The 26,143-nt window shown below is 70.6% G+C and overlaps 2 protein-coding genes across 6 annotated transcripts in view; one reads left to right on the forward strand and one right to left on the reverse strand.

The window, feature by feature from the left end:
* The first annotated feature begins 236 nt into the window (after window positions 1–236).
* AOC1 (amine oxidase copper containing 1) lies at window positions 237–12,937 on the forward strand. 4 transcript variants are annotated; one of them, XM_087732874.1, is made up of 6 exons: window positions 237–814; window positions 1,086–2,823; window positions 9,499–11,106; window positions 11,392–11,680; window positions 12,299–12,431; window positions 12,528–12,937. In XM_087732874.1, exons 2-6 carry the CDS (start codon window positions 2,562–2,564, stop codon window positions 12,804–12,806), a joined length of 2,571 nt encoding a protein of 856 aa, XP_087589000.1. In that variant the 5' UTR covers window positions 237–814; window positions 1,086–2,561; the 3' UTR covers window positions 12,807–12,937. The 4 variants fall into 4 exon arrangements, with proteins under 4 accessions (XP_087589000.1, XP_087588993.1, XP_087589010.1 ...); XM_087732867.1 differs by having other exon boundaries at window positions 237–2,823; XM_087732884.1 differs by lacking the exons at window positions 237–814; window positions 1,086–2,823 and adding an exon at window positions 2,858–2,976.
* A 334-nt stretch (window positions 12,938–13,271) lies between these two features.
* KCNH2 (potassium voltage-gated channel subfamily H member 2) overlaps window positions 13,272–26,143 on the reverse strand; it is a 30,773-nt gene continuing 17,901 nt past the window's right edge. Inside the window, exons 6-16 of one of the 2 annotated variants that reach the window (XM_087732771.1) lie at window positions 19,673–20,098; window positions 18,678–18,832; window positions 18,445–18,530; window positions 16,891–17,090; window positions 16,566–16,818; window positions 16,248–16,441; window positions 15,893–15,992; window positions 15,543–15,821; window positions 15,197–15,383; window positions 14,885–15,056; window positions 13,272–14,752 (exon numbers count right to left, since the gene is read on the reverse strand). In XM_087732771.1, coding sequence (XP_087588897.1) covers window positions 14,558–14,752; window positions 14,885–15,056; window positions 15,197–15,383; window positions 15,543–15,821; window positions 15,893–15,992; window positions 16,248–16,441; window positions 16,566–16,818; window positions 16,891–17,090; window positions 18,445–18,530; window positions 18,678–18,832; window positions 19,673–20,098 — 2,247 coding nt within the window. In that variant the 3' untranslated portion in view covers window positions 13,272–14,557. Of the gene's footprint in view, window positions 14,753–14,884; window positions 15,057–15,196; window positions 15,384–15,542; window positions 15,822–15,892; window positions 15,993–16,247; window positions 16,442–16,565; window positions 16,819–16,890; window positions 17,091–18,444; window positions 18,833–19,672; window positions 20,099–26,143 lie in introns of both variants that reach the window. The other variant, XM_087732763.1, reaches the window with a different exon arrangement.

Consider the following 26,143-nt stretch of genomic DNA (forward strand, 5'->3'; position numbering starts at 1 on the left):
TGACAAACGGGCGTAGCCGGCAGGATGGCAAGTAGCATCACTGATCACAAAAAAACGGAACAAGTTCACCTCCCACATTCTCAGATAAACAGGCTCGTGATAACTGGTGTGACTGGGAGGCTGTGGGAAAACAACTGCGGGTGGCCAGGGCTCATGTAAAAGAGGGTAAAGGAAAAGGAGTTCTTTGCAAAATGTTGGGTACCTGCCTCGAGGCTGCCTGTCAGGACAGGAAAAAATCTGATAAAGAGAAACCAGACCTGCGAGAAGAAATAGAAGGCAGAAAGAAAGCTGAGTTATTGTTCTCCCTGCGAACCGAACGGCTACAAAAAGGCACAGCAGGAGAGGGAAGAAAACCAAAGGACGGCAGAGAGGGCGGAAATGATGCTGACGCGGGCTCCCAATCCACCCCGGGCGCCTGAGGCAAAACTGAGCCAGCCTGGGGCACCAGGCTTCGCCAGTACGGCCGCGGGACGCCCCGTCAGCGGGCAGGAGCTGTGGCATGAACCCAGCGTGCGGGACCGAGGTGAAGACACCCCGGGGAAGCTGCGACGGGGGCTGCGGCAGGCCGCAGGCAGCCCGGGGCGCACAGGCACTCTCCCGAAGCTACCGAGATGCAACCGCGAGGCTCTGCAGGTCCTTTTCGTGTCCAAAGGAGAGAGAGAGAAGGGGCAGGTTTAGCAGCGCCCGCGCCCAGGGGTTATCCTGCAGCGGGGACAACGGTCTGTGCTGTAAAACGGAGGAGCTGCGGGTGCAAAGTGAGAGGCTACAGCCCGGGGCAGCCCAAGGGGAAAGCTGCTCTTGCGGGGCGAGGAAGGTCAGGCTTCTAAAAGCCCTTATCCCGTTTTCTCCAGCAGCACGGGCGCTGCTCAGCTCGGGTGATTTAGTGGCTGCCCTTCCCAAAGCAGCCCTCTATGCCTTAAAAGGAAACATCCCTTTGGTGAAACACTGAATCCGGGCCCCAAAAAGAAGCATAAACTCATAAAAGGCCTGAGTAATGGAAGATTTTCTCTTAAAAGAAAGAAACAGCTGGCGGATGAGGGAGTTTACGGGACCATTGTGTGTTTTGTTATTCTTTTGATTACCAGGGTTTTGACTGCAGTTATGGAACAGGCGGAAGAAAACTGCATCTGGTGTGAAGGCACCAGCTGGAGCGATTCAAACCCTCCTCCGAAGGGGGAGAGCTGACAACCGCAGCAACCGCGCCGCACCGCGAGAGGAGGGATCGGCTCCGAAGGACGGCGTTAAAGGAGACGGTAAAGCTCAGCTTCACGCCCCTGTGCTTTAAAAGCACCTGACGTACGCGGCAAGGTGATGAAGGCAAAGGAGAAGCAGCCCTGTTTCATGCCGAGCAGGAGCAAAGCGCAGGCACTCGGGTCTAAAGAGGCTCTGTATAAAGGGGTGGCTTAGGAAGATGAGATGTTCGGTAGGACAGGACAAATCACCCTGTTTCTGTTGCTTGGCGGGTACAAGGTTTCCAGGAGGCTGCTTTACTCTTGGAGGGGGATGACAGCAAACGATTTTTTCTCATAAACAAGAAACAGGTCTTTCGCTAAGAAATAGGACAGCAAAGGTCTCACCAGAAACACAGCAGAGTTGTGGAAACACGTTTGAAACTTTCCAGACGCGTCCAGGCCTTGTGTTTGCTTTTCACAAGTTGCACCACAATCCAGCCCCTTCGTAACTAAAATCTTCAAAACGCGTTTTTCCCCTCCAGCCTGCTCCGACGGCAGCCCTCGCTGCGACAGCGAAGGGAACGCGGGACGACGGCTCCAGGCCACGGCAGGCTCGCAGGGGGTTATTGTGAAATGCCACATCCGATAAACCCCTCTGCTCCGGGAGGTGGCCGCTGGGACAGGACCTGCCCGCTGCCGGGCACAGGCAGGCACGCTGCCAGCCGATGGCACCGGCCTCTGACTCACCGGTGAGAGGCCCCGGGGCAGCTGGCGGACGTGAAGCTGGTCTCCCGAGACATCCACGAGCGCTTTCTCTGCAGGGAGACCTCCTGCGAGGGCAGAGGGTGGCACGCGTATTCGCGCGAGGCCACGCAGCGTGTTCGTTCTCTGGTTGATCATGCTGTCAGAGCCCCCGTGTACATCCACGCCTAGGTCAGCCGGCAAAATCCTGAGGAAACGTCCGGCTGCTGCCTGCCCCTTCTTAATCGGCGAGCAGCAGTCAGGGCATGCCTCGGAGACAGCCCAAAGGCAGAAAAGATGAGAGGAGGTCAGAAACCAACGCAGATGCCAGGGGTCACCCGCGGCAGAGGAGAACAAGAATGTCCCTGCACCACCGTTTCGCTCTGTGCTCACCCAATCCTTCAGCAGGGCAAGCGCTTCGGGGCCCCTTCTCCCAAAAGGGATCGGCCGGAGCAGCTTCCACGCGAGGAACAGCAGGCTGGGAGGCTTCAGCTTCGGGGGAGAAGTCGTCGGGAAGGTGAAGGAGCTCTGCTAAGTCCCAAGCGGGGTCAAGAGGAGAGCGATGTGTTCAGAGGCAAAACCTCACTGCGGGCCAACGACGCAGAAGCGAGTCTCTGTGAGTAAGCCTCACTGTATGGAAAACCGGAGATGTGCCCAAAGCACCTTCGGGAATATTGTGAGCAGCTGCTTTTGCAGAGCATTTCGGTATCTCCAGCCTCCTCCGTTAAAAGTGCTGGCCCTTCAGAGGCTGCGGAGCTGCTGCCACCTCCTGCAGAGAACCGGGTTATCCCGACGGCCAGGTCTGTCTCAGGCTCCGGCATGGGGAGGATCGCTCCAATTCTTGCCACCACCAGACCACATATCCCCTGGGAACACGAAGATTGGCACCTTGAAAAACAGACTGAGAGAGGTTTGTCTGGTTCACCCTCGCTGTCATGATAACGGCATCGCCGCGCTCTTCCCCAACAGAAATAACACAGCTCGGCACGTCCAACAGTGCCGAATTCTCTCATCCTGTCCCTGGTGGGACACGCCAAAACAGGGCACGGAAAAGCTCCTGCGGGTGAGCATTCTGGGATATGTCTGGAAAGGACGCCTGTGCCCGTCGTGCCCGAAGGCAAGGGCGAGCTGCTGAGGGACAGCGGAGCCCTCATCGCTCTCTGCAACTGCCTGAAAGGAGGCTGGAGCCGGGGGGGTCGGTCTCTTCTCCCCAGGAACAAGCGATGGGACGAGAGGGAACGGCCTCAAGCTGCGCCAGGGCAGGTTTGGGTTGGGTATTAGGGAAAGTTCCTTCCTCAAAGGGCTGTCAGGCCCTGGCCCAGGCTGCCCAGGGCAGGGGCTGAGTCCCCACCCCTGGAGGGACTGAAAAGCCGGGGAGATGTGGTGCCTGGGGACATGGTTTAGTGGTGGCCTTGGCAGCGCTGGGTTATGGTTGGACTCGAGGATCTCAAAGGTCTTTTCCAACCTAAACGATTCCATGATTCTGTGATTCTATTCTATGACAGCGTAGGACACGACAGGGGTCACACTGCTGGTCCGGGAGCCACTGAAGACACAGACCACCCCATCGTGCGTCTGCTCAGGCTGCTTGCGCGCAGAGGCTCCGAACAGTTAACCTGCTGCGCCGTACAGCACGATTTGCTGCTCTGTGCAACCCCAGCCCACTCCATTTCTGGATGGAGCAGCACAAAACCTGCAGGACCAGACCCCCCCGCCACAGCAGGCTCCGCAACCTCCGCAGGCTCGAGCAGCCCCGCTGCGCTATCGGGTTTATCCAGCCACCTCAGCCATTTCCTTCGCCCTCGCTTTCCTCTCGCCTCTCCTTCAGCAGAAGCAGGTTCGTCAGCGCCGCCAGCTCTGCCCCGGCTGCTGCCCCTTTTTGTCACTCCTCAGGGCAAGAGGAAGCACCGGCCTCCGCTCTCCCACGGCCATTTATCACCCGCGCCGCGCTCTGCATGGGGCTGATAACTTAATCCGCTGTGAAACATAAACACCCACTCAGAAGTTTTGTTTCAAAGGCTCCTCTGATTCCAGACATCCTCATGTGGTTTCCTTTTATAGAAACAGTGGAATTTTTCTTGTAAAACTAGAACAGTTTTCCAAATCCTCCATGAGGCCAAGTTTATAAGGCAGCAGCTGGTGCGTACGGCTCTGCGACGGCCAACGCTGCCGCGCTCCAGCAGCCCATCGGGGTCGCACGGGGGATCGCCGCCTCGGCAGCTCAGATTTTAAAATGCTGCTGAAGTGTCTACGACCACGGCTTTGGCTCGGTGTGACCAGTAAAATGGCAAACACGATGCTTTTCGCAGCCAAGCAGGTTTAGGGAGAGTTTCTGTCACTGCCCAGATGCGCTTCAGGCTCCGGATGGGGAAGGGTCCCACACGCTCGGTGTCAGCCCCCTGCTCCGCGTCTGTGCCTGCGGACACCGTTCTGCTCCTGGACGGTCACAGAATCACAGAATGGTTTGGGTTGGACAAGAGCTTTGAGATCCTCGAGTCCAACCATAACCCAGCGCTGCCAAGGCCACCACTAAACCATGTCCCCAAGCACCACATCTCCCCGGCTTTTCAATCCCTCCAGGGGTGGGGACTCAGCCCCTGCCCTGGGCAGCCTGGGCCAGGGCCTGACAGCCCTTTGGGGAAGGAACTTTCCCTAATACCCAACCCAAACCTGCCCTGGCGCAGCTTGAGGCCGTTCCCTCTCGTCCCATCGCTTGTTCCTGGGGAGAAGAGACCGACCCCCCCCCCCCCGGCTCCAGCCTCCTTTCAGGCCGTTGCAGAGAGCGATGAGGGCTCCCCTCAGCCTCCTCTTCTCCAGGCTGAGCCCCCCCAGCTCCCCCAGCCGCCCCCCACAGCACTGGTGCTCCAGGCCCTCGTGCCCTGCCCTGTCGCCCGCCGCCTGGCCGCCCGCCTCGTCCCCCCGTGCCTCCCGGGGCTCTTGGGGAGCCCTTGCTCCCCCAGGCCAGAGCTTCGCGGGGCGACCGCGGCGCTGCCCTGAGACCCCCGGCCCTCCCCGAGGCCGCGGCGATGCTGCAGGGAGCCCCGCAACCCGCCCTGTGCCGCGGGATCGCCCCGGCAGCGCGGGGGGCAGCGCAGGGCCCGGCCGGGGAAGGCCCGGGGCGGGGAGAGCGGCGGCCGGGCCCGGGGGTAACGCAGCGCCCGGCGCCGCAGGCCGGTCCTCCCGGCCAGGCCGCGTTGCCATAGCGACAGCAGCCGCTCTAGCCCACCATAGAGCGCCGGCCTCGCGACCCCCGCCGGGCCGCCCGCGCGGCCCCGCCCCCTCGGGGTGCGGGGGGTGTTGCTATGGTGACGGGGGCGTGGCCACGGGGGCGTGGGAAGGCGGGGCTAAGGGAGGCGTTGCCATGGGAACAGTGCGGGGAGGCGGGGGTGGGAGGGGCGGGGATGGGGAGAGGCGTTGCCATGGGGACGGGGTGTGGCTGCGGGGATGGGAGGGGTCAGGGACACGTTGCCATGGGGACGGGAGGTAGGGAGAGGCGTTGCCATGGGGACGGGCTGTAGCCACGGGGATGGGGCGGTCAGGGACACGTTGCCATGGGGACGGGGTGTAGCTGTGGGTACCAGAGGGGCAGGGGATGCGTTGCCATGGGGACGGGGTGTCAGAAGGACAGGCAGAGGCGTTGCCATGGTGACAGGCTGTAGCCATGGGGATGGGGGGGTCAGGGACAGGTTGCCATGGGGGCGGGCTGTAGCCATGGGGATGGGGGGGGGTCAGGGACACGTTGCCATGGGGACAGGGTGTAGCTGTGGGTACTGGCAGGGCAGGGGATGCGTCACCATGGGAACGGGGGGGGGTAGGGGATGCGTTGCCATGGGGACGGGGTGCCAGAGGGACAGGCAGAGGCGTCGCCATGGGGCCACACCCCCCCAGCCCCCCAGGCCCGCGGGAGCGGGGCAGGGCAGGGCGGCCCCACGGGGGGGGCTGGTGGCCAGCAGCCCCCGGGCGAGGCGACGGCAGCGGTGGGCAAGGGGGGCAAACGCAGCCAAACCCGCCCCGGCCCTGCCCGGCGCGCACCGCGGCACCGGCACGTGCGGCGGTCGCTGGTGAGCCCAGTGGCCCGGCCTTCCCGCCCGGCTGTTCCCCACGGGGCATCGTCTCGCCGCGGCGGCTGTCCCTGCCTGGCCCCGCGTCTTTCAGGCGGTAGCCCTGGCACAGCCACCGCGGCACGACGCCCCGCAGCAGCTCGTGTGCCAAACCGCCGCGTTCTCCCACGCGCCTGACGCCCTCGCCGCACGCGGGACAGCGCGGGGACCGGCTGAGGGAGGGTGACGGTGTTGCACCGCCTCTGGCACCGCCGGGGTTTCTGTTCTTCATGCGAAGGCGGCGGAGCTGCCCCCCTCGGCGGGGGGGACCCCAGACCCCGGCCCTGCCTGACCCCGCAGAGCTCCCCTCCTTCCCGAGCGGCGAGGGCCGACACGCGGCCGTGCCGACACGAGCTCCGCCGAGCCCCGTCGCCCCTGCGAGGCAAAGGCTCCGAGCATCCTCCTCCTGCTGCTCCTGCTCCTGCAGCACCTGCTCCTGCTCCTGCTCCTGCTCTTCCTGCTCCTCCTGCTTCTGCTGCTCCTGCTGCTTCTCCTGCTCCTGCTCCTCCTGCTTCTGCTCCTGCTCCTGCTCCTGCTGCTCCTGCTCCTGCTCCTCCTGCTCCTCCTGCTTCTCCTGCTCCTGCTCCTCCTGCTTCTCCTGCTCCTCCTGCTCCTGCTCCTGCTCCTCCTGCTCCTCCTCCTGCTCCCGCTCCTCCTCCTGCTTCTCCTGCTCCTCCTGCTCCTCCTGCTCCTGCTCCTGCTCCTGCTCCTGCTCCCGCTCCCACTCCTGCTCCCGCTCCTGCTCCTGCTCCTGCTCCTCCTGCTCCTCCTGCTTCTCCTGCTCCTCCTGCTTCTCCTGCTCCTGCTCCTCCTGCTTCTCCTGCTCCTCCTGCTCCTCCTGCTCCTCCTGCTTCACCTGCTCCTGCTCCCGCTCCTCCTCCTGCTCCTGCTCCTGCTCCTGCTCCTCCTCCTGGTCCTGCTCCCGCTCCCTCTCCCACTCCCACTCCTGCTCCTGCTGCTCCTGCTCCTCCTGCTCCTCCTGCTTCTCCTGCTCCTGCTCCTCCTGCTTCTCCTGCTCCTCCTGCTCCTCCTGCTCCTGCTCCTGCTCCTCCTGCTCCTCCTCCTGCTCCCGCTCCTGCTCTCGCTCCCGCTCCTGCTCCCGCTCCTGCTCCTGCGCTCTGCCAGAGCTCACCTGGAGCGCGGCTCCGCTGCGGGGCCTGGTTCTGCAGTGCTCATTTCTGCACGCAGGCTTCGCTTGCTCAGCTTTTCTCCGGCATTCTGCCGTGTGCCAAGGGGAAAGCGCGGGCTCACGACGGCCCCGTGGCCCGGAGCCCCCATCCCTGGGGACAGCAGGCGGGAGACATCACCGAGCGTGTCCCACGCCCGTGGGTGCAGCCGCTTGGCAAAACGTGTCCCGGTGCGATCCGGCCCCAAGGAGCATCCCCGGGTGGAAATTTCCGTGGGGAACGTGGCAGGGAAGGGTCGGGGCCGTTGGCGGCAGCTGGCGTCCCCGTCGCTTTGGCCACCAAGATTTTTGCTTGCTCTTCCAGCGGGCGCGGAGCTGCCGCCCAGAGCCTGAAGCAGCCGGCCGGAGGCCGGTTTGCATCCCGAATTTTGCAGCCGTAGGCTAGGAAATGTCTTCCGCACCCAAAACATTCAATTTTGCGAGGTGCCGCAGGGTGGGAAAGAGCCGTGGCGGGGGCTCGGGGGGAACGGGGCTTTGGGGGCCGGTGGTCCCTTCCCACTCAGGACGGAGACGGGACGACCCACGGAGGTCTGGGGTTCTGCGCTTTTTGGGGACGGGGGGGTGGGGGGGGGGGGGCGGGGGGCGCCTCGGCGCTCCCCGCCCCCCCCCCCCAACCCCCCGTCCCCTTTGCGTGTGCGTGGTCTCGAGTGGGTTTGTCCCGGCTCTTATCTCGCCTCGTCCCTGGAGTTTGATCGCAGCGAGGCCATAAAGAGCGAAGCCCCCGGAGCGAAGGGGGGAACGACCGGGCGGCCCCGGGGACGGAGCCTGCGTGACCGCCGGGTGTTCATTAACCCGCGGGGAGGACTTGGGGGGGGGGGGGAGGGCAGCCCCACGCGTGGGGGGGGGGCGTGGGAAGCCCCTCGAAGGACACGCCGCCCACAGCCCGTTTGGGGGGGGGGGGGCTGTTGTCACGGTGCGGGGGTGCGGGGCCCCTCCCCGGTCGTGTGTGTGCTCCCTCCCGATCCCACGCGTGGGCGTGTCGGGAGGGAGCGCGGCGGCGAGCGGCGGCGGGAGCGCAGGTGCGGGGCGGCGGGGCGGGGGTCGCAGCCCCCCGGGAGGGGGGGGGGGGGGGCGTGGGAAAACCGCAGCCCCCCGGGGCGGGGAGGGGCGGGGAGCGGGGGGGCCGGGCCCGGCCGGCAGCAGCCTTGACCCCGCGCAGGACCGGGCAGGATTTGGCCCCCGGCCCGGGGATTGCGGAGGGGGGAGAGGGGGGTCAGCGCCCCCGGGGCGGCGGGGCCGGGGCAGAGAGCGGGCAGCCGCGGCGCAGGCAGGGTTCCAGAGCGCGGGCAGGTGAGTGGGGGGCAGAGGAGGGGGTCCCTGCCTGCTGCCTGCAAGGGGTGGGGGGCTGCTCCTTGGGGAGCCGGGGTGCTCATCCCCCCCGCCGGGGTGCTCGGCCGCGGGTCGGGGTCCGGAGCCCCCCTGCCGCCCTCGCACCCTGGCCGGCAGCCGCGGCGGAGGGGCTCCGTGGGGAGCAGGACATCGTCGGGGTCTTGGTTGCCCCCCGCGCCGCCGTCCCGCCGGCGGGAGGTGAGCACGGCAGAGCGCAGGCCCCCTCCCCGCCCCAGAGCCCCCCCAGCGCCGTGGCCCAGCGTCCCCCCAGGCCGCAGCTGCTGCTCTGGGTGGGTGCTGGCCGCTGGCCAGAGCCCCCCGGCAGGGCCCAGTCAGGGGGCTGCGCAGCCCCCGTGCCGGGTGCCGGCCGTTGCGGGGCGTCACCGCGTGCCCGTCGCCTCCGGCACCCCGCAGCCTGCTGAAGCGGCCCCGAGCAGAGCACGTCCCCGGCTGCTGGGCCACCCCGGTCCCCCCCTGCCCTTGTCCTGCAGGGCTGCGAGCCCCCGGGGCTCGGGCTGGCGGCAGGGACGCCTCAGCTGGGGGACCGTGCCCGCAGCCGGACCCCCAGCACCCTGACGGCTCCCTCCGGGGGGCTGGGTGCTCCCATGAGGCTGGTGCTCAGCACCCAGTGGGGTTCGTGCTCCCCCAGGGTGGGAGAGACGGCACAGCACAGCACGGCACGGCATGGCACGCTGCCCACCTTGCCGGCACGCTGTTGCACAGCAGGACGGGGCGGCCTTTGCAGCAGCAGCCGCTGGCACGTGCTGTCGTCATCCTGCGGTGCCCGCGACACATTTTGCCGGGATGCCGGCACTGTCAGCGGCTGCCAGTGGGGCGAGCGCCAGGTCTGCACCGAAGGCTGCTGCGGAGAGGGGGGATTGGCGATTCCCCGTCCCGGGGGACAGCGTTGGTCACGGCTGGCTGCAGGCAGGGACACGGCCCCGTGGCCGACCGCTCCCTCTGCCCCCAGGTCCCCCAAGGATGTGGCTGCTCTGGCTCACCTGGGCGCTGGCCGTGCTGGGTGTCACGGCCGGCCCCAGCCCTGACCCCAGCCCCAACACCGACCCCAGCTCCAGCCCCGGCTCCAGCCCCGGCCCCACCGTGCCGCCTCCGGACAAGGCCTCCATCTTTGCTGACCTGTCACCGGCGGAGCTGCGTGCTGTGCGGACCTTCCTGATGAGCCGCCCAGAGCTGGGGCTGTCCCCGAGCCACGGGGGGCCCCTGGCCAAGAACAGCCTCTTCCTGGTGGAGCTGCTGCCCCCCAAGAAGCGGCTGGCCCTGCGCTACCTGGACCAGGGCGGCCCCCGGCCCCGGCGCCAGGCTCGGGCCGTCGTCTTCTTCGGGGGGCAGGCGGAGCCCAACATCACCGAATTCGCCGTGGGGCCCCTGCCCCGGCCCAACTCGTACCGGCCGCTGCACTTCAAGGGGGGCCGCGCCATCCCCTTCGTCGCCCGGCCCATGACCCAGCTGGAGTACGAGCTGCTGCACCGCACGCTGGCGGAGGCGATGGAGCCGCTCTACCGGCTGCTACGCGACTCCACCGGCTTCTGGTACCACAACTGCTCCCGGCGCTGCCTGACCTTCTCGGACATCGCGCCGCGGGGGCTGGCGCCCGGCGAGCGCCGCAGCTGGCTGGTGCTGCAGCGCTTCGTGGAGGGCTTCTTCCTGCACCCGGTGGGGCTGGAGGTGCTGGTGGACCACCGGGACCCCGACCCGCGGCGCTGGGCAGTGCAGCAGCTCTGGTACAACGGGCAGTACTTCTCCAGCCCGCAGGAGCTGGCCGAGCGCTACGAGCGGGGGACGCTGGCGGTGGCCCGCCTGCCTGAGCCCCCGTCCCGGCAGCTCTTCTCCAGCTACGAGCCCCGCGGGCGCTTCGCCACCGGCACCCCCACCGAGGTGCACGGGGCCAAGGTGTGCGAGCCCCAGGGCCGGCGGTACCGGCTGCGGGGCAACCAGCTGGAGTACGGGGGCTGGAGCCTGGCCTTCCGCCTGCGCTCCTCCGCCGGCCTCCAGCTCTTCGACCTGCGCTTCAACGGGGAGCGCCTGGCCTACGAGGTGAGCGTGCAGGAGGCCATCGCCTTCTACGGGGGCCACACGCCGGCCGCCATGCAGACCAAGTACATGGACGCCGGCTGGGGCATGGGCTCCGTCACCTACGAGCTGGCCCGCGGCATCGACTGCCCCGAGGTGGCCACCTACCTGGACGCCCACCACCTCTACGACGCCGACGGGCCGGTGCGTTTCTCCGGCGCCATCTGCGTCTTCGAGCTGCCCACTGGCGTCCCGCTTCGCCGCCACTTCGACAGCGACTTCCGTGGGGGGTACAACTTCTACGCCGGCCTGGAGGGGCAGGCGCTGGTCCTGCGCACCACCTCCACCGTCTACAACTACGACTACATCTGGGACTTCCTCCTCTACCCCAACGGCGTGATGGAGGCCAAGGTCCACGCCACCGGCTTCATCCACGCCACCTTCTACACGCCGCAGGGCCGGCGCTACGGCAGCCGCGTCCACAGCCACCTCCTGGGCAACCTCCACACCCACCTGGTGCACTACAAGGTGGACCTGGACATCGCAGGTGCAGCCCCCCGCCGCCCCGGGGCCTCCCCTGCTCCCGTGGGACCGGGGAGGGTGCGGGAAGGGGGGACCGGACCCCACACCGGGGGCTCGGGAGCCTCATCCCCAGGGAAGCGTTGCCGTCTGGGCACCGCCCGGACCCTCTGAAGGCAACCCCCCCCCAGGGCGGTATCTCTGTGGGGTCCCAGCCCCGTGCCCCGGGCAAGCGGCCGCCGGGCGGGCACCCCCTGTGGGACACGGCTGCGCCCCGGGCCCCCGCTGCCGCTCACGGCCTTTCTGCTTGCAGGCACCGGCAACAGCTTCGAGACGATGGACTTGCGCTTCGAGAACATCTCCAACCCCTGGAGCCCGGGCGCCCGCGTGGTGCAGCCCTGGCTGCACCGGCAGCCCCGCCGCAGCGAGCGCCAGGCCGCCTTCCCCTTCGGCAAGGCGCTGCCGCGCTACCTGCTCTTCTACAACCCGCACCGGCGCAACCGCTGGGGCCACCTGCGCAGCTACCGCATCCAGCACAGCTCCCACGCCGGGCGGGTGCTGCCGCACGGCTGGCAGGAGGAGAAGGGCGTCTCCTGGGGCAGGTGGGCCGGGGGCTCCCCGCAGCATGAGGACGCAGCTCCTTCCAGCCCCGGCGGGCTCCGGCACGGCCAGCCCCGCTGTCCATGTGCCAAGCCCTGAGGGTCACCCGGCCGCCGTGGTCACGGCACGGGGACCTTCCCCTGGCAGCACCGTGCCCTCGGCTCCCCGTCCCCACCCTGGCAGCCCCGCTGCGGGCTGAGCCGGTCACAGTCATGGCTGCCGTCATCCCTGGCTGCCGGGTGACCCCCAGAGAGATCCCCCCGTTCCTGCCGTGGCACCTCGGGGCCGGTGGTGTCACCCACCCAAGGGGCACCGGGGTCCCAGCTGGGAGCACCCTGCCTGCGGGGGACCCCGGCCCCCCTGGCCTGGCGCAGCGCGGATGCGGCCGGTGGCCTCAGCAGCGTGGGCTGCCGTGCCGAGCCCCCCCGGAGCTGCGGAGCCCTCCGAGACCCCTCACCGCCCGCCGGCCCCCGCGTCCCCTCTGTGTGGCTGGGCTGGTGGTGGCACCCCTGGGGGAGCCCAGGCAGGGGTGGGAGGTGGGACCCCCGGCCACGGCACCCGCGGGTCTGCCGGCTCCCTGCCCCCTGCGGCGGGCCTGATCCTGCCCCCGTCCCTCGCAGGTACCACCTGGCCGTGACGCGGCACCACGAGAACGAGCCCACCAGCAGCAGCATCTACACCCAGAACGACCCCTGGGAGCCCCTGGTCAGCTTCGAGGGCTTCCTCCGCAACAACGAGAGCATCGAGGACCAGGTGACAGCCGGGGACACGGGGTGGCGGGGACGGAGCTGGGCGGGGGGGTCCGCCGTGCCACGTGCCCCGCTGACGGCCACGGTCCCCTCCCCGCAGGACCTGGTGGCCTGGGTGACCGTCGGCTTCCTGCACGTCCCACACGCCGAGGACATCCCTAACACGGCCACCCCCGGCAACGCCGTCGGCTTCTTCCTGCGCCCCTTCAACTTCTTCGACGAGGACCCCTCGGTGGCCTCGCGCGGCCCCGTCATCGTCCGGCCGCTGGACGCCCCCGCCTTCTCCCGGCTGGAGATCCAGCGCTGGACGCCCGCCAGCCCCGGCCCCTGCGTCGCCCCGGGGCCCTTCACCTACAACGGCACCTACCGGCAGGAGTGACCTGCCCCGGGGGCACCGGGCACCCTGTGCCACGCAGGGCAGGGGCGGCCGCGGGGACACTGAGGCGTGGGCCGTGCCATGCCGTGCCGTGCCGCGCCGCGTCCTGGGCTCAGTAAAGGCGATGCCACCTCCTCCGGCCCCGTCTCTGCCTGGGCCCTGCGGCAGCCCTGGCACCGCTGCAGGCACCGGCGCGGGCACGGGGAGCGCCCTGCCCCGCCATCGGCTCTTGCAATATTTAATTACACCGCCGTTCAAGGTTGCTCCCCGCCGCGCCCTTCCCCGGCCCTTGCACCCCCTGGGCCCAGGTTGGGGGGTGCTGGCACGGCCCCCCGCACCCCACAGGAGGGTCCCCCCGTCCCTCCCCTCCCGGGGGGTCCTGTCCCCCTCCCCACGGCACCGTCCCGCAGCCGCGGTGGCACAGCTCTGCCGTGGGCCCGTCCCGCAGTGCAGCCGCACACAGAGACGGGGTGTCTGTCCGGTTTATTGGGGGGGGACACGGACGACGGGGGGCACCTACCGCGGAAGGCGACATGCAGGGCTGCGTGACACGGCAGGTCGGGCAGACGCAGCGCCCGGCTACGGGACGACGGCACGAACACGGCACACGCTACCAGGAGCCGGTGGGTGAGCGGGTGGGTGGGCAGCGGCCCCACGGCCCCCGGCCCTGTCCGTCCCCCCTCTCCGCCGGGGCATCCCCCTCCCTGTGCGTGGGGTGGCCCCGCGGGCTGGGACGATGCCGGGGGGCTGCACCCCCTGCCCCGTGCCACCGGCTGTGCCGGGGCAGCAGCTGGGGGGGACCCCGGCTGGGGGGATGCAGGGAATCAGAGGGCACCCCCAGCCACACGGCGCTGCCCCACAGACAGACAGATGTCCCCGGCCGGCAGGGCCACCCGCAGCCAGGACAAGGATGGGGACACGGCTGGGGGGTCCACACACCCGCCACGCACCTCCGCCCGCACGGCGGCTCAGCGCACACGCGTGTGCACATTTGCACGCACGCACACGTGTGCACACGCATGCCGCGGCGGACGGGAAGCATGGCTGGGGTGACCGTACATACACATGCACACATACGCGCGGGCACAGCCTGTCTGTCTGTCCCGGAGAGCGGCGCGGGCGTCCCGGCACAGCAGGAGCCCCCCCGCGACACACGGGGCGTCCCGGGGCGCCGGACATGAGCGCACGTGCGCACACACGCATGTGCGCACACACACACACACACACACACACAGAGACAGGGCGAGTGCAGGCCGCCAGACCCACAGCACGTGGAAACACGCGTGACACACACACGGCACACGCACAGGCACGCGTGCGTGCCCCTCAGCCCCCCCCGCTCCTCCCGTCGCGCTGCCGGCCCCGGGGGGGCTCCGGCCGTGGGGCAGCGCGGCCCCGGCCGGCCGGGGGTCTGGCTGGGGAAGGGGCTGTGGGGCTGTGCCCACTGTGAGACTACGGGGAGGAGGAGGAGGAGGAAGGGGAGGCGAAGAGCAGCACGCATCCGACAGTCCTGCCAGCCGAGCCCTGGAAGCGCCGGCGCGGCGGCGGGTGGGGGGCCTGGCCCCCCAGGTTAGGCCAGCTAACATGGGGGTGCTGGGGGGCTCCCGCCGCCCCCCCCCGCAGGCTGCCGGCGGCGGGAGGGATTGTCCGTGGGGGACGGCGGCCTGGAGCCCACCGGCCTGGCCAGCGTCCTGGGGACGGGGGTCTCGCGTCCCGTCGCGCCGGGGGTCCCGGCCTCGTCCCTGCCCTGCCCATTAACTCCCGGGGTCGGAGCAGTGTCTATGCAGGGTCTGTGTGTCCGGCGCGGTGGCCAGCTGTCCGGGCAGGGAGAGGCGGCGCGGCAGGGTGGCCGTCGGCTCCACCAGCAGCACCACGTCCGGCGGCGGGGGCGGCTCGTCGCAGGGGTCCGGGGCGTGCGGCAGCTCCAGCGGCACCGGGTAGCTGGGAACCTGCAGGAGCAAGGTCAGCCGGTGTCACCGCCGCGCCAGGGACGGGAGAGGGGGCTTGGCGTGCCGGGCGCTTGGGGATGGGGCGAGGCGTTGCCCCAAACTTGTGGGATCCGGGGACCGGGCTGCGCTCACCTGAGAGAGCGGCTGGATGGGGGTGATGGGGAGGACGGGCTGCAGCGGGCACGGGGGGCCGGGGGGCTGGTGGGGGGATGAAACCGTGCTGTAGGCGGGCGGCACCAGCGTGGCCTGACGCTGCAGCAGCTGCATGATGGCGCTGATGTCGGCGGCCATGCGGGTCTCCAGCCTGCGGAGAGACATGCGTCAGGGTGCGTGCAGGGCGCTGCATGGCAGCACGACCCCATGGGAGCCCCCCAATCGCCCCCAATGGGGGCGATTGGGGGGCTCCCATGGGGTCGTGCAGCCCCTGTTAACCCCCTCAGGTACCTGTTGAGCTGCTTCTGGAGCAGGTCGAGGCGCGTCTCCACCTCAGAGCGCTGGCGGCGGCTCATGGACGGCAGCGGGATGCTGAGAGCAGCGTGAGCCGGGATGGTGCAGCGCGGCAGCTCCTGGTATTGCCGCCCTCGGCTCTCCCCCCAGAAACTGAAGATGTTGGAGACCCCCGAGAACGCTCCTGTAAGGGCAGGGGGGGAACCATCAGCAGGCAGAGACCCCCGAAGCGCGGCACGGGGACGCAACGGCAGAGGGGGTGCAGGGGGGTCTGCGGAACCCTGAGCAAGGAGGGGAGGACCGGGGACCCCCCCCACCCCATCCCAAGCCCCCTCGTCCCCACCTGAGAGCGGGTTGCACATGTCGCTGCCCTTGCACTCCTCGGCCTCGGCGGGCGCGGGTGCCTCGCCGCCCGGATGGGCGCTGCGGAAGGGGGAGAGCGCGGCGGCCCCCGGCCCGGGCACGGGGGGCTCGTCCTCGTCGCTGGATGGGGAGCTGGAGGGCGAGCTGGAATGGCAGGGCTCCCACTCGGCCGGCCCGCGCGGGGCACCGGGCGCCTGGCAGCTCCTGCCTGCCCGCAGCGCCTTCGGCCCGCTCCGCAGCTCCCCGGCGTTGGCGGCGTCTGCGGGGGGACAGGCCCTGGGTCATGGCGGCCCCTCGGGGCCCGGACCCCCCCCGGCCCCCCGGCCCCACCTTTCTCCGTGCGCCGCCGGAAGGAGAGCTTGCGCTTTCGCAGGCGGTTGAAGCCGCTCTCCAGTTCCTCGCTGCCCGGGGAGCCGGGGATCATGTTGGTCTGCGGGGAGGAGCGGGGGGATGAGCCCGGGGGGGCTGGAGACCCCCCCATCCCGCACCGGCGGGGACTGCGGTGGCAGTGCGTGGTGCCGGTGCCGGGGGGCGATGCTGGGGGGCGATGCTGGGGAGCTTCCCGGGGTGACTGTCCCCCGTCCCTGGGCATCCCCCGTGCCAGGCCCCCCCCAGCGCGCCCAGGACCCCCCCGGGCCCAGCGGGACGGGTGCCCCCCCGGCCCCTGACCCCCGCAGCCCCTCACATCGCGCAGGTTGAAGGTGATCTCCAGGCTGGACCAGAAGTGGTCGGAGAACTCGGGGTACATGTCCAGCACCTCCAGCAGGTCCTCGCGGTGGATCTTGTGCAAGTCGCAGTAGGTCAGCGCCCGCACGTCCGCGTTGGACTTCCCCGGCCGCGCGTACAGGTTCAGCGGCTCCCCGAAGATGTCGTTCTTCCCTGGGGGGGCGGCAGCACCGGGGGGGGGGTCAGCCCGGGGGGCACGGCGGGGCTGGCTGGCACAGCCCCGGCTCCCCGCTGCGCCCAGGCCCCCGCCCCGCCGCCGGGTCCCCCGCGGGCTCACCCAGGATGGCCACCACCACGTCCCCGCGCAGGATCTCGATGGAGCCGCGGGAGATGAAGTAGAGGGCGGTGAGGACGTCGCCAGCGTGCACCAGCGTGTCCCCGGGCGGGGCGTGCGTGGTCTTGAACTTCATGGCCAGGGCGCGCAGGCAGCCCTTGGTGGCCCCCTTGAAGGGCTTGCAGTTCTGCAGCAGGCTGCGGTTCAGGTGCAGGCAGATGTCTGCCTGCAGGCACTCGGGGAAGCCCTTCAGCACCTGCGGGACACGGCGGGTCACGGAGCGGGCCTTGGGGGGACGCGGCGCGCTGCCGGCCGGCCGGGCGCTCACCGCATTCATGTCGATGCCGTTGGTGTAGGACCAGGCGTGCTGGAAGTACTCCTCCAGGCGCTGGCGCAGCGGGTTGGGGATCTGGTGGAAGCGGATGAACTCGCGGACGCGCAGCATCTGGGTGTGGTAGCGCGCGGTGCCCGAGTACAGGCGCTGGATGATGGCCGACACGTTCCCGAAGATGCTGGCGTACATCAGGGCTGCGGCGGGGCGAGCGGGGTGAGGGGAGGCCCCCGGCACCGCTCCCCCCGCCCCACGGGCAGCCCCGCCGGCGGCACGGGGGTCCCACTGGGCTCACGGGTCCCACCCGCGCTCGCCACCCCCCGCACCCGGACGCGCCCGGACGCGCGGGCGCGTGCCGGCGGGAGCACGGCGAGGACGCGGAGCTGCGCACGGAGGTGCTCCGGCGCACGCTCACGCGCGCACACTCACGCGCGCAGGCCCAGCAGTCCGGGCTCACGCATGTGCGTGTTCGAGCACACATATACATGCTCACACGTGCACGCTCGCAGATGCACGCTCGCACTCACATCCACACACGCGCACGCACGCACGCACACACATGCATGTTCACACATGTACACCCACACACACGCCTGCTCACACACACGCACACGTGTGTTTGCACACACACGCATACCCCCACACACGTGTGCTCGCACACACATACGCACACTCACACACACATGCACACTTGCACATGCATGCTCAGACACACAGGCATGCTCACATGTGCATCCACACACATCCACACTCAGACACGCATACACATGCATGTTCACACTCACACATGCATGCTCACACACACACATGCTCATACACACACATGCTTGCACACACATGCGTACCCACACACATGCACACTCACATACACGCTCACACGCATGTGCACACACACGCACGCTCACACGCGTGTGCATGCTCACACACACGTGTACCCACAGGCGTGCCCACAGGTGTGCCCCACGCACACCCCCCCACAGGCATGCACACGCACGCACAATGCGTGCTCACACGCACACCCCCCTGCCAGGCGTGCTCACATGCACACAGCCCCCCACAGGCGTGCTCCCACGCGCACACACGCGTGCCCATAGGCGTGCTCACACAACCCCCCCCAGGCGTGCTGACACGCACACACGTGCTCGCGCACACAGGCATACCCACAGGCATGCTCCCACGCGCACCCACAGGCGTGCTCACACGTGCGCACGTGCTCATGCACACGTGCGTGCCCACAGGTGTGCTCCCACGCGCACACACGTGTGCCCACAGGCGTGCTCACAGGCACGCACGTGCTCGCGCAGACACGCGTGCCCACAGGCATGCTCCCATGCGCACCCACAGGTGTGCTCACGTGCTCATGCACACACGCGTGCCCACAGGCGTGCTCCCACGCGCACACACGTGTGCCCACTGGCGTGCTCACACGCACCCCCACCCAGGCCTTCACCCACGCACACACGCGTGCTCACGCGCGCACACCCCGCCCCAGCGTGCCCCCACGCGCCGCCCCGGGCGCGCACAGGCGCGGCGCCGCGCCGGGGCACTCACAGCCGATGAGCATGACGCAGATGGAGAAGATCTTCTCGGAGTTGGTGTTGGGGGAGACGTTGCCGAAGCCGACGCTGGTCAGGCTGCTGAAGGTGAAGTAGAGCGCGGTGACGTACTTGTCCTTGATGGTGGGGCCGTAGAGGGGGTTGCTGGCGTTGAGGGGCTTGCCGATCTGGTCGCCCAGGGAGTGGAGCCAGCCGATGCTCTGCCCCTCCACGTTGCCGATGGCGTACCAGATGCAGGCCAGCCAGTGGGCGATGAGGGCGAAGGTGCACATCAGGAGGAAGAGCACGGCCGCCCCGTACTCCGAGTAGCGGTCCAGCTTGCGGGCCACCCGCACCAGGCGCAGCAGCCGCGCCGTCTTCAGCAGCCCGATCAGGGTGGTGGTCTGCAGGGGAGGGGGCCGCGGCCGGGGTCACCCAGGGCGGCTGCGGCCGAGACCCCCGCCCAGGCCCCCAGCAGGGCAGGGGGGTGCCGCTGCCCCGAGCTGGGGAACCCCGCTCTCCCTGCAGGCAAGGGCGGCCCCGCGCCCTGCAGAGCCCCCCTCTCCCCGGCAGACCCCCCCCGCACAGGACCAGGCAGTGGACAGCAGCCAGGCCCAGCCCTCCCAGTGCCCCCCCACCCACTGCCCCCCACTTCAGGCACCCCCAGCCCCACCTGCACAGGGTGCCGGGGCCCATCCTGCCCCAGGACCCCGTGCCAGCCCCCTGCCACGCACGCCCCGGCTCCTCCTCAGGCTCAGGTGCCCCCCGGGGCAAAGACCCCCCTGGTGCTGGGGGTCCCGCAGGGGCGCATGGCAGGGAGGCGTTAAACCGGCCCCCGCTGAGCGCGGCACTGCTCCGTCGGCGCTGGGGCACGGGGGTCCCCCAGGGCCAGACCCAGATTCGCCCGCACCTGCGCTCAGCGCCACGTGCTGCCTGCGCCCGCCCTGGCACCCACCACACCGGCACCCACCATGGCACCACGGGCACCCGGCCCCGTCCCGGGTGCACGTGTGGGACCCCTGGGCATCGCCCCACAGGAGGATCCGGCACCCCGGGAACAGCACCCACCGCCCTGACACCCACCACGGCACTGCGGGCACCCAGCCCCTGCCTGGGCACACACGCGGGACCCCAAGCATCGCCCTGCGGGAGGACCCGGCACTGGAATAGCGCCCAGCCCAGGCAGGGCATGGCGCAGCCGGTGCCGGCACGGCACCGCGGCACCCCGGCGGGGCGGCAGGTACCTCCTCAGAGCCGGAGCCGAAGATGAGCAGGTCGAAGGGGATGGCGGCGACCATGTCGATGAGGAACCAGCCCTTGAAGTAGTGGATGGCGATCTTGGCGGGGTGGCTGACCACCTCCTCGTTGGAGTTGACGTAGGTGGTGCGGAAGTTGATGAGGATGTCGATGATGAACATGATGTCCACGATGAGGTCAACCACGTTGAGGGGGCTGCACGAGTAGCCGCAGTTGTGGCGCTGGGCCTCCTCCTGGTCGTTGAGCAGGAAGGCGGCCGAGTAGGGGGTGAAGATGGCCGTGTAGATGACCAGCAGCAGGATGAGCCAGTCCCACACCGCCTTGAAGGGGCTGTAGTGCAGGATGGTCCATTTGTGGATGCGCGGCGCCTGCAGCTTGTACTCCGGGAGGACGTCGGCGCCCAGCGACAGCACCTGGGCGGGCGGGCAGGGGCTCAGCTCCCGCACCCCCCCGCCGCCCCGCGGGGCCGAGCCCCCCGGCCCCCCGGCCCCGAGCAGGGGCTGTCCCCATCAGCCGCGGGCAGAGCATCGGGGGCTGGGGGCTGCTCCAGCGGCTCCCTGTGGCCCGAGGGTGCTCTGGGGCACGGCGGGACCCCGGAGTGGGCGATGAGGGGTGCGGAGGGGGCGGCCGGCAGGCACAGCCAGGAAAAAGCCGCCCCACACCGCAGAGCCACCCCGCGAGCCCCCTCCTGCCCCACAGACGCCGCCTGCGTGCGGTTCCCACTGCAGACCCTGCACAGACACCACGCTGCCCTCGGCCGAAGCGCTTCCCCGTGCCCCCCACCCGTGCCACCCCCGTCCCGGAGCTCTGCCCGGGCTCCCCGGCTGCGCCGAGCCCTACTCCAGCGGGACTCCAGCGCAGCTGCTGCCAAACCAGGGCCGGCGGCCCCGGAGGCACACGGTGACGCAGCTGCGTGCTGGCACGGGTGCCCCGGCCTGTCCCCATGCCAGGCCAGCCGGGTACGAGCGCCACGGAGCCCCCACGCGCCCTGAGGCTGGGCTGTGGGGCTGGGGCTGCTCCCAGACGGGTCCCTGCCCTGATCAGGGAGTGGGAGCCCTGCAGCGGGTGCAATGGGTGCAGCAGGGGCAGCGGGGGCAGTGAGTGCAGCGGGTGCAATGGGTGCAGCGGGGGCAGTGGGTGCAGCGGGGACAGCGGGTGCAGCGGGGGCAGTGGGGACAGCACGTACAGTGGGTGCAGTGGGTGCAGTGGGTGCAGTGGGCGCAGTGGGGGCAGTGGGTGCAGCGGGGGCAGTGGGGACAGCACATGCAGTGGGTGCAGTGGGTGCAGCGGGGGCAGTGGGGGCAGCAGGGTGCAGAAGGTGCAGCGGGCGCAGTAGGCACAGTGGGTGCAGTGGGCACAGGGGGTGCAGCAGGGGCAGCGGGCACAGCGGGTGCAGTGAGCACAGCAGGTGCAGTGGGGTGCAGCGGGGTGCAGGGAGCCCCCCAGCCTTGGCAGGGCCCTGCCTGACGAAAGCCACCCCCCCTCCTTCCCCGGGCAGGGATGGGCACGCAGCGCCCCTGGAAATGAGGGCTGGCGGGCAAACGCCTCTGCCGGGCATCTACATACGGGGGGCACAGTCCCCCCCAGATGCTGCCTCGGCGGCCCCCGGGCACATCCACCCCAGCCCCGCCACGCACACACCTGTGCAGACACAGGCACACGTGCATGAACGCATGCACACATGTGCATGCACACACATAAACACGACACCCCCCCCCCACACACACACACACACTGCCTGGACGCAGGGGACCGGGGGGCACGGCCGTGCCCCAGCAGCTGCGCCCGTCCGTCCCGGCCGCCTGGCACGGGGATTAGATGTACCGGCCGTGGGACGGGGGGCACCGGCTATAAATAGGGACCAGGCAAGGGGTGCCGTGGGGCAGAGGGGCCCCATGGCGGGGAGAGCAGAGCCCACAGAGCAGAGCCAGGCTGGGCATGGCACCAGCCCCACGGTGCCCGCTCAGAGCGGCCGCGGGGCTTGGGCAGCCCCGGGGCTGGTGGCCACCGGCCACCTCCAGCAGCTTCGCACGGAGCCACGGGCACCCGAAGGCAGGGACAGGAGCCGGGGCGATGCCAACCCCGGCCGTGCCCCTGGATCACCGGGATGCCTGGCGCAGCCCTGCCTGGCCAAGGGGGGACAGCCTGGGACCCCGGGGGTCCCTGGGGGGTCCCTCCCCGCTCCCAGCCCCCACGTGCCCCTGCGCCGCCACCAAGGGGGCCGCCGCGACGCGCAGCCCCAAGGCGCAGGTGAGAGGCTACGGGGCCGACCCGCAGCCCCTGCCCACCGCGGCCGGGGGTCCCAGCCCCCGCGCCCACCCAGGCCGTGCCGAGCCACCTGGAGCCCAAGCCCACCCACGGCCACTGCCAGGACACGGGTCCCCCGGGGTGGGCACGGCGCCCGGACCCTCGGGTCTCCCACGTGGCAGCACCCACCAGCCCTCCCCGGAGCAGCCCCGCGGGCACGGCCACGCCGGACCCCCTGCCCCAGGGCTGCCTGGCCATGGCACGCAGGGGTGCAGCGGTACCGGTACCTTCTCCTCCTGGCTCTGCCCGGCGGCGTGGGCAGCGTCGCTGTCAAGGCACAGGCAGGTGCCGCAGAGGGAGATGCCGGGCATGGGTCCTGCTCCGGCCCGGGGGGGCACGGCGGGGGGGCCCGGCAACTCCTGGAGCAGCTGCAGGAGCGAGGCCAGCATCCTCACGGCCGCCCGCGGGGCCGGGCCTGGCCCATGGGGCTCTCACCCCCCACCGCCCGCCCGCCGGCTGCCCCGTGAGCACCGGGGACGCGGGCCCGCGCCGGCGGACCCCGTGCCCATCCCACCACCCCTGCGGCCGGGCCGAGCGCGGCAGCCGGGCACCCCTCGGCGGGTCAGCGGCGGCAGCGGGAGGCGAGAGCGGCGGCGCGGCGGGAGGCGGCGGGCGGGAGCCCCGCACCACCGGCCGCCGAGAGGAAAATTATTGGGGCGGAAATTTTTCCCAGCCTGCTCCGCTCCCGCAGCCACAGCGAGGGCTGTGCCCCCCCCGGCCCCCGCCCGCCCCTTAACCCCTCCGACACTCGGGGTGCCCGGCGGCCTGGCCTGGCACGGCACGGCACGCGGCAGCGCACCAAAGGGCTTGGCGTGGCTCGGTGCCACGGCGCAGCGTGGGGCCCCCGCGGTGGGGACCCTGGTGCAGCCGCAGGCGACCGCGGGCAGCGGGGTGGGCAGGCAGCCCAGGGGCAGCTGTCCCAGCACGGCATGAGGTGGGACACGTCCCGACCCCCTCGGCACCCTTCGGTCCTCCAGGCACCGCACTGGTGCCGGCACCTGCGCCTGGTGTGGGGGGGACACAGCCCAGCCCCATGGCGGTGAGCGCGACGTCATGGTGGGCATGCACACTGCGAGCACGCCACAAGCACGCCACGAACACATCGTGAGCGCTCGTACACCTGTGCGGTGCTCACGGGCCGGGGGACGCCGCTCCCACCCTGCCAGCTCAGCCAAAACGTGTCCCCCGGCTGCTGCCACCCCCGCCTTGGCCCATGGGGCAGCCGGGGACATCCCCAGGGGGACACGTGGCCCCCATCGCCCCCCATCACCCCATCTCCAGGCGCCGCTGGCCTCGGTGGCCCTGTGGGCTGCGTGCCGTGCCCGGGGCAGAGCCCGGGGAAGCGGCACGGTGCTGCGGGAGCAGCCGCACCGGTGCAGCGGCAGCAGTGCGGATGCGCCGCAGTTCCCGTTGGCCCTGACTCACCCGCCGCCGCCCCCGCGCAGGGGTTTCCCGCTGGCACCCGCGTCCCCACGCACCGCGCGACCGGGAGGGACGAGGCCGCACGTGTGGCACGCACGGGGGGTTGGTCCTGGTGGCGCCGGCACGGGGGGCCACACGCCGAAACGATGCGGGGGCCGCTTGCATGCCCCTTGCCGGGGTCTGCACCCTGAGCCCCCCTGCGTGTCCCAACCGTGCCACCTCCGGGCGGGGGGGTGCCACGGGGGCACGTGGGGTCACGCTGCTGCGGGGTCATGTGGGGTCACACTGCCACGGGGGCACGTGAGGTCATGGGTACCAGGGGGACACGGGGGGTCGGGGCACCGGGGGACGTGGGGCCAGGGGTTCGGCGGGGGCCCGGGCACCGCGGGGCAGAGCCCCCCCCGGGCTCCAGCGCCCCACACGGCGCGGGGGGGCCCGCGGGGCGCCTGGCCATGCACCCCAGCCCCGCAGCCCGCGGCGGCCCCATCCCGGCTGCCCCTTTAAGCTCCGGCTCTGCCAGCCCCGCTCCATTTTTAGTCGGGGCCGGGGGGGCCGGGGGGGTGGGGGGGCGGGGGGGGGCGGCTCCAGCCACCAGCCGGCTCCTGCCTCTAAAATTAACCCAGCTGCCGCGCCAAATTGGGACAAATCCCTGCCTGCAGCGCGGGCAGCGCAGGCAGACCAGCGCGGGCAGGAGCCCCGGGCCCCACCAGGGCCACACGCTGCCCCCCAAGGGTTCCTGTCCCCCCCCAGCTCCGTCCCCACTCCCCCCTGCCCTGGCCCCCCGGCCCCTCGCCCACCCACAGCCCCCGGACCCCAGGGACCCCCCGCCAGCGGGGCACCGCGGGCCCCGTCCCGCAACGCCAGCGCAGGCCGGCCACCCGGACCCCGCAACCCCCGGGCCGCCCAGAGCCTGCACCCGCATCCCACCCGGCCCCCCGCCCCATCACCCCCGAGCTGGGAATGGATGGTGGGAGGGCGAGAGGGAACAGGCGCCGTCAGCCCCACGGATGCACCCCCCACCCCGTCAGCCCCACAGGTACACCCCCACCCCGTCAGTCCCCCCACCCCAGCACCCAGCCACCCCCACCACGGCCCCGTCCCAGCCCCCGCAGCCCCCCCCGCCACGGGGACCCCCACGAGTGCGGCTGGGGCGTGACGTGCCGAGGGGCCGGGGACTCCCCACATGCGTGCCCGGTGTGTGCGGCACGGCTCCGGCGGGCACAGCCATGCACCCCGGTGCCCGGCACCGTCGCAGACCCGCACCCATCACAGGAGCACCCAACCCCCCCGGCTGGCGCAGACCCTCAGCCCGGACCACGCGCCCATGCCGCGCTGGCACGCGGCGACGTCCCGGCCCCCCGGCCACGGGCAGCCGCGCCGGCCCGGCAGGGCACGGTGCCACGCCAGTGACGCCGACAGGCAGCGGGCCCGCTCGCGGCGACACAACACCTATCAGTCACTGTGACACAGATATCGGCGGTGCCGACACTCGGTGACACGTACACCGCCCCGGCGCAGGCACGCGGCACCTCGCGCTCGCGGTGACACGTATGCCGGCACCTGCTGTGACACTGGAACCCGACACCCAGCCCGCACACCCGGAGACACCCGGCGCGGCACCTGCCGTGACCCAGACACCCACGCCCACGGGGCACAGCCCCCTCGCTGCCGCAAATACCCCGACCCGCGGCCGGGGCCGTCCCCAGCCGCCACCACCCGGCGCACGGGCACACCCGCGCTCTGCCGTGACCCAGCGCCCCGGCACCCCAACACCCCCCGCCCCGGCAGCCGCTGCCCACAGCACTGCCAGGCCTGCGCTGACACCGGTGCTCGCGGTGACACCGTGCACCCGCAGCAACACCACCCGGCACTGAGACCAGGTGGGCGCCGCCGCACCAGCACCCCCGGCCCCGAGCGCAGACCCCACCCCCCCAGAAACCCACGGCCCCCCAACACCCGCACTGACAGACACCCCAAAGCAGACACCCAGCACCCGCACAGGCATCCAGCACCGGCACAAGCATCCACCCAACACCCGCCCAGGTACCGCACACCAACACTGGCACCCAACACCCGCGCCAGTACCGGCAGACACCCAACACCTGCCCAGCAGGGTTCCAGCACCCTCCAGGATGGCCGACACCAGAACACCGACACCCGCCGCGCGCTGGCCCCAGCATCACCAGGCTCGGCAGAGCTGCCCAAGGCCGGCAGCACCCACGCCAGCGCCGGCGGGGTCGGCAGCACCATCAAGGGCAGCCAAAGCAGGACAGCCAAAGCAGGACGCCCGCGGTGCCAAGGGGACCCCGCAGCCGCAGCAGCCAGCGCGGGTGCCCAACGCCAGCCGTGACACCCCTCACAGGTGCCGGTGTCACCCAAGGCGCTCCCCACCACGGCAGGCACCGACCATCGGCAAGGCACCGGCACAGATGGCCGCAGAGATGCCCGGCCGCCCCGGCAGGGTGTGTGGCAGGTGCTGTGGCAGTGGGGACACCCCGACACCCGACTGTCCCCGCCTCGGTGGTGGTGGCCGGTACTCACAGCGTTGAGCTGCGGCAGCGGTGCGGCTCCCTCGGCACCCCCCGACATGGACGCCGGGGACGGGCGGCCACCCCGGGGCCAGGAAGGCGATGCAGGCACCCCGCTGCTGACAGCACGGCGGCAGCACCAACACCTCGTGGTGCCGGCGGCAGGGTGGGGTGACGAGCCCCGTGACGGGGTGACGTCCC

This window comes from Nipponia nippon, unplaced genomic scaffold, assembly GCF_047370975.1.
Source record: "Nipponia nippon isolate SJK-2023a ecotype South Korea unplaced genomic scaffold, ASM4737097v1 scaffold_1, whole genome shotgun sequence".
Classification (NCBI taxonomy): domain Eukaryota; kingdom Metazoa; phylum Chordata; class Aves; order Pelecaniformes; family Threskiornithidae; genus Nipponia; species Nipponia nippon.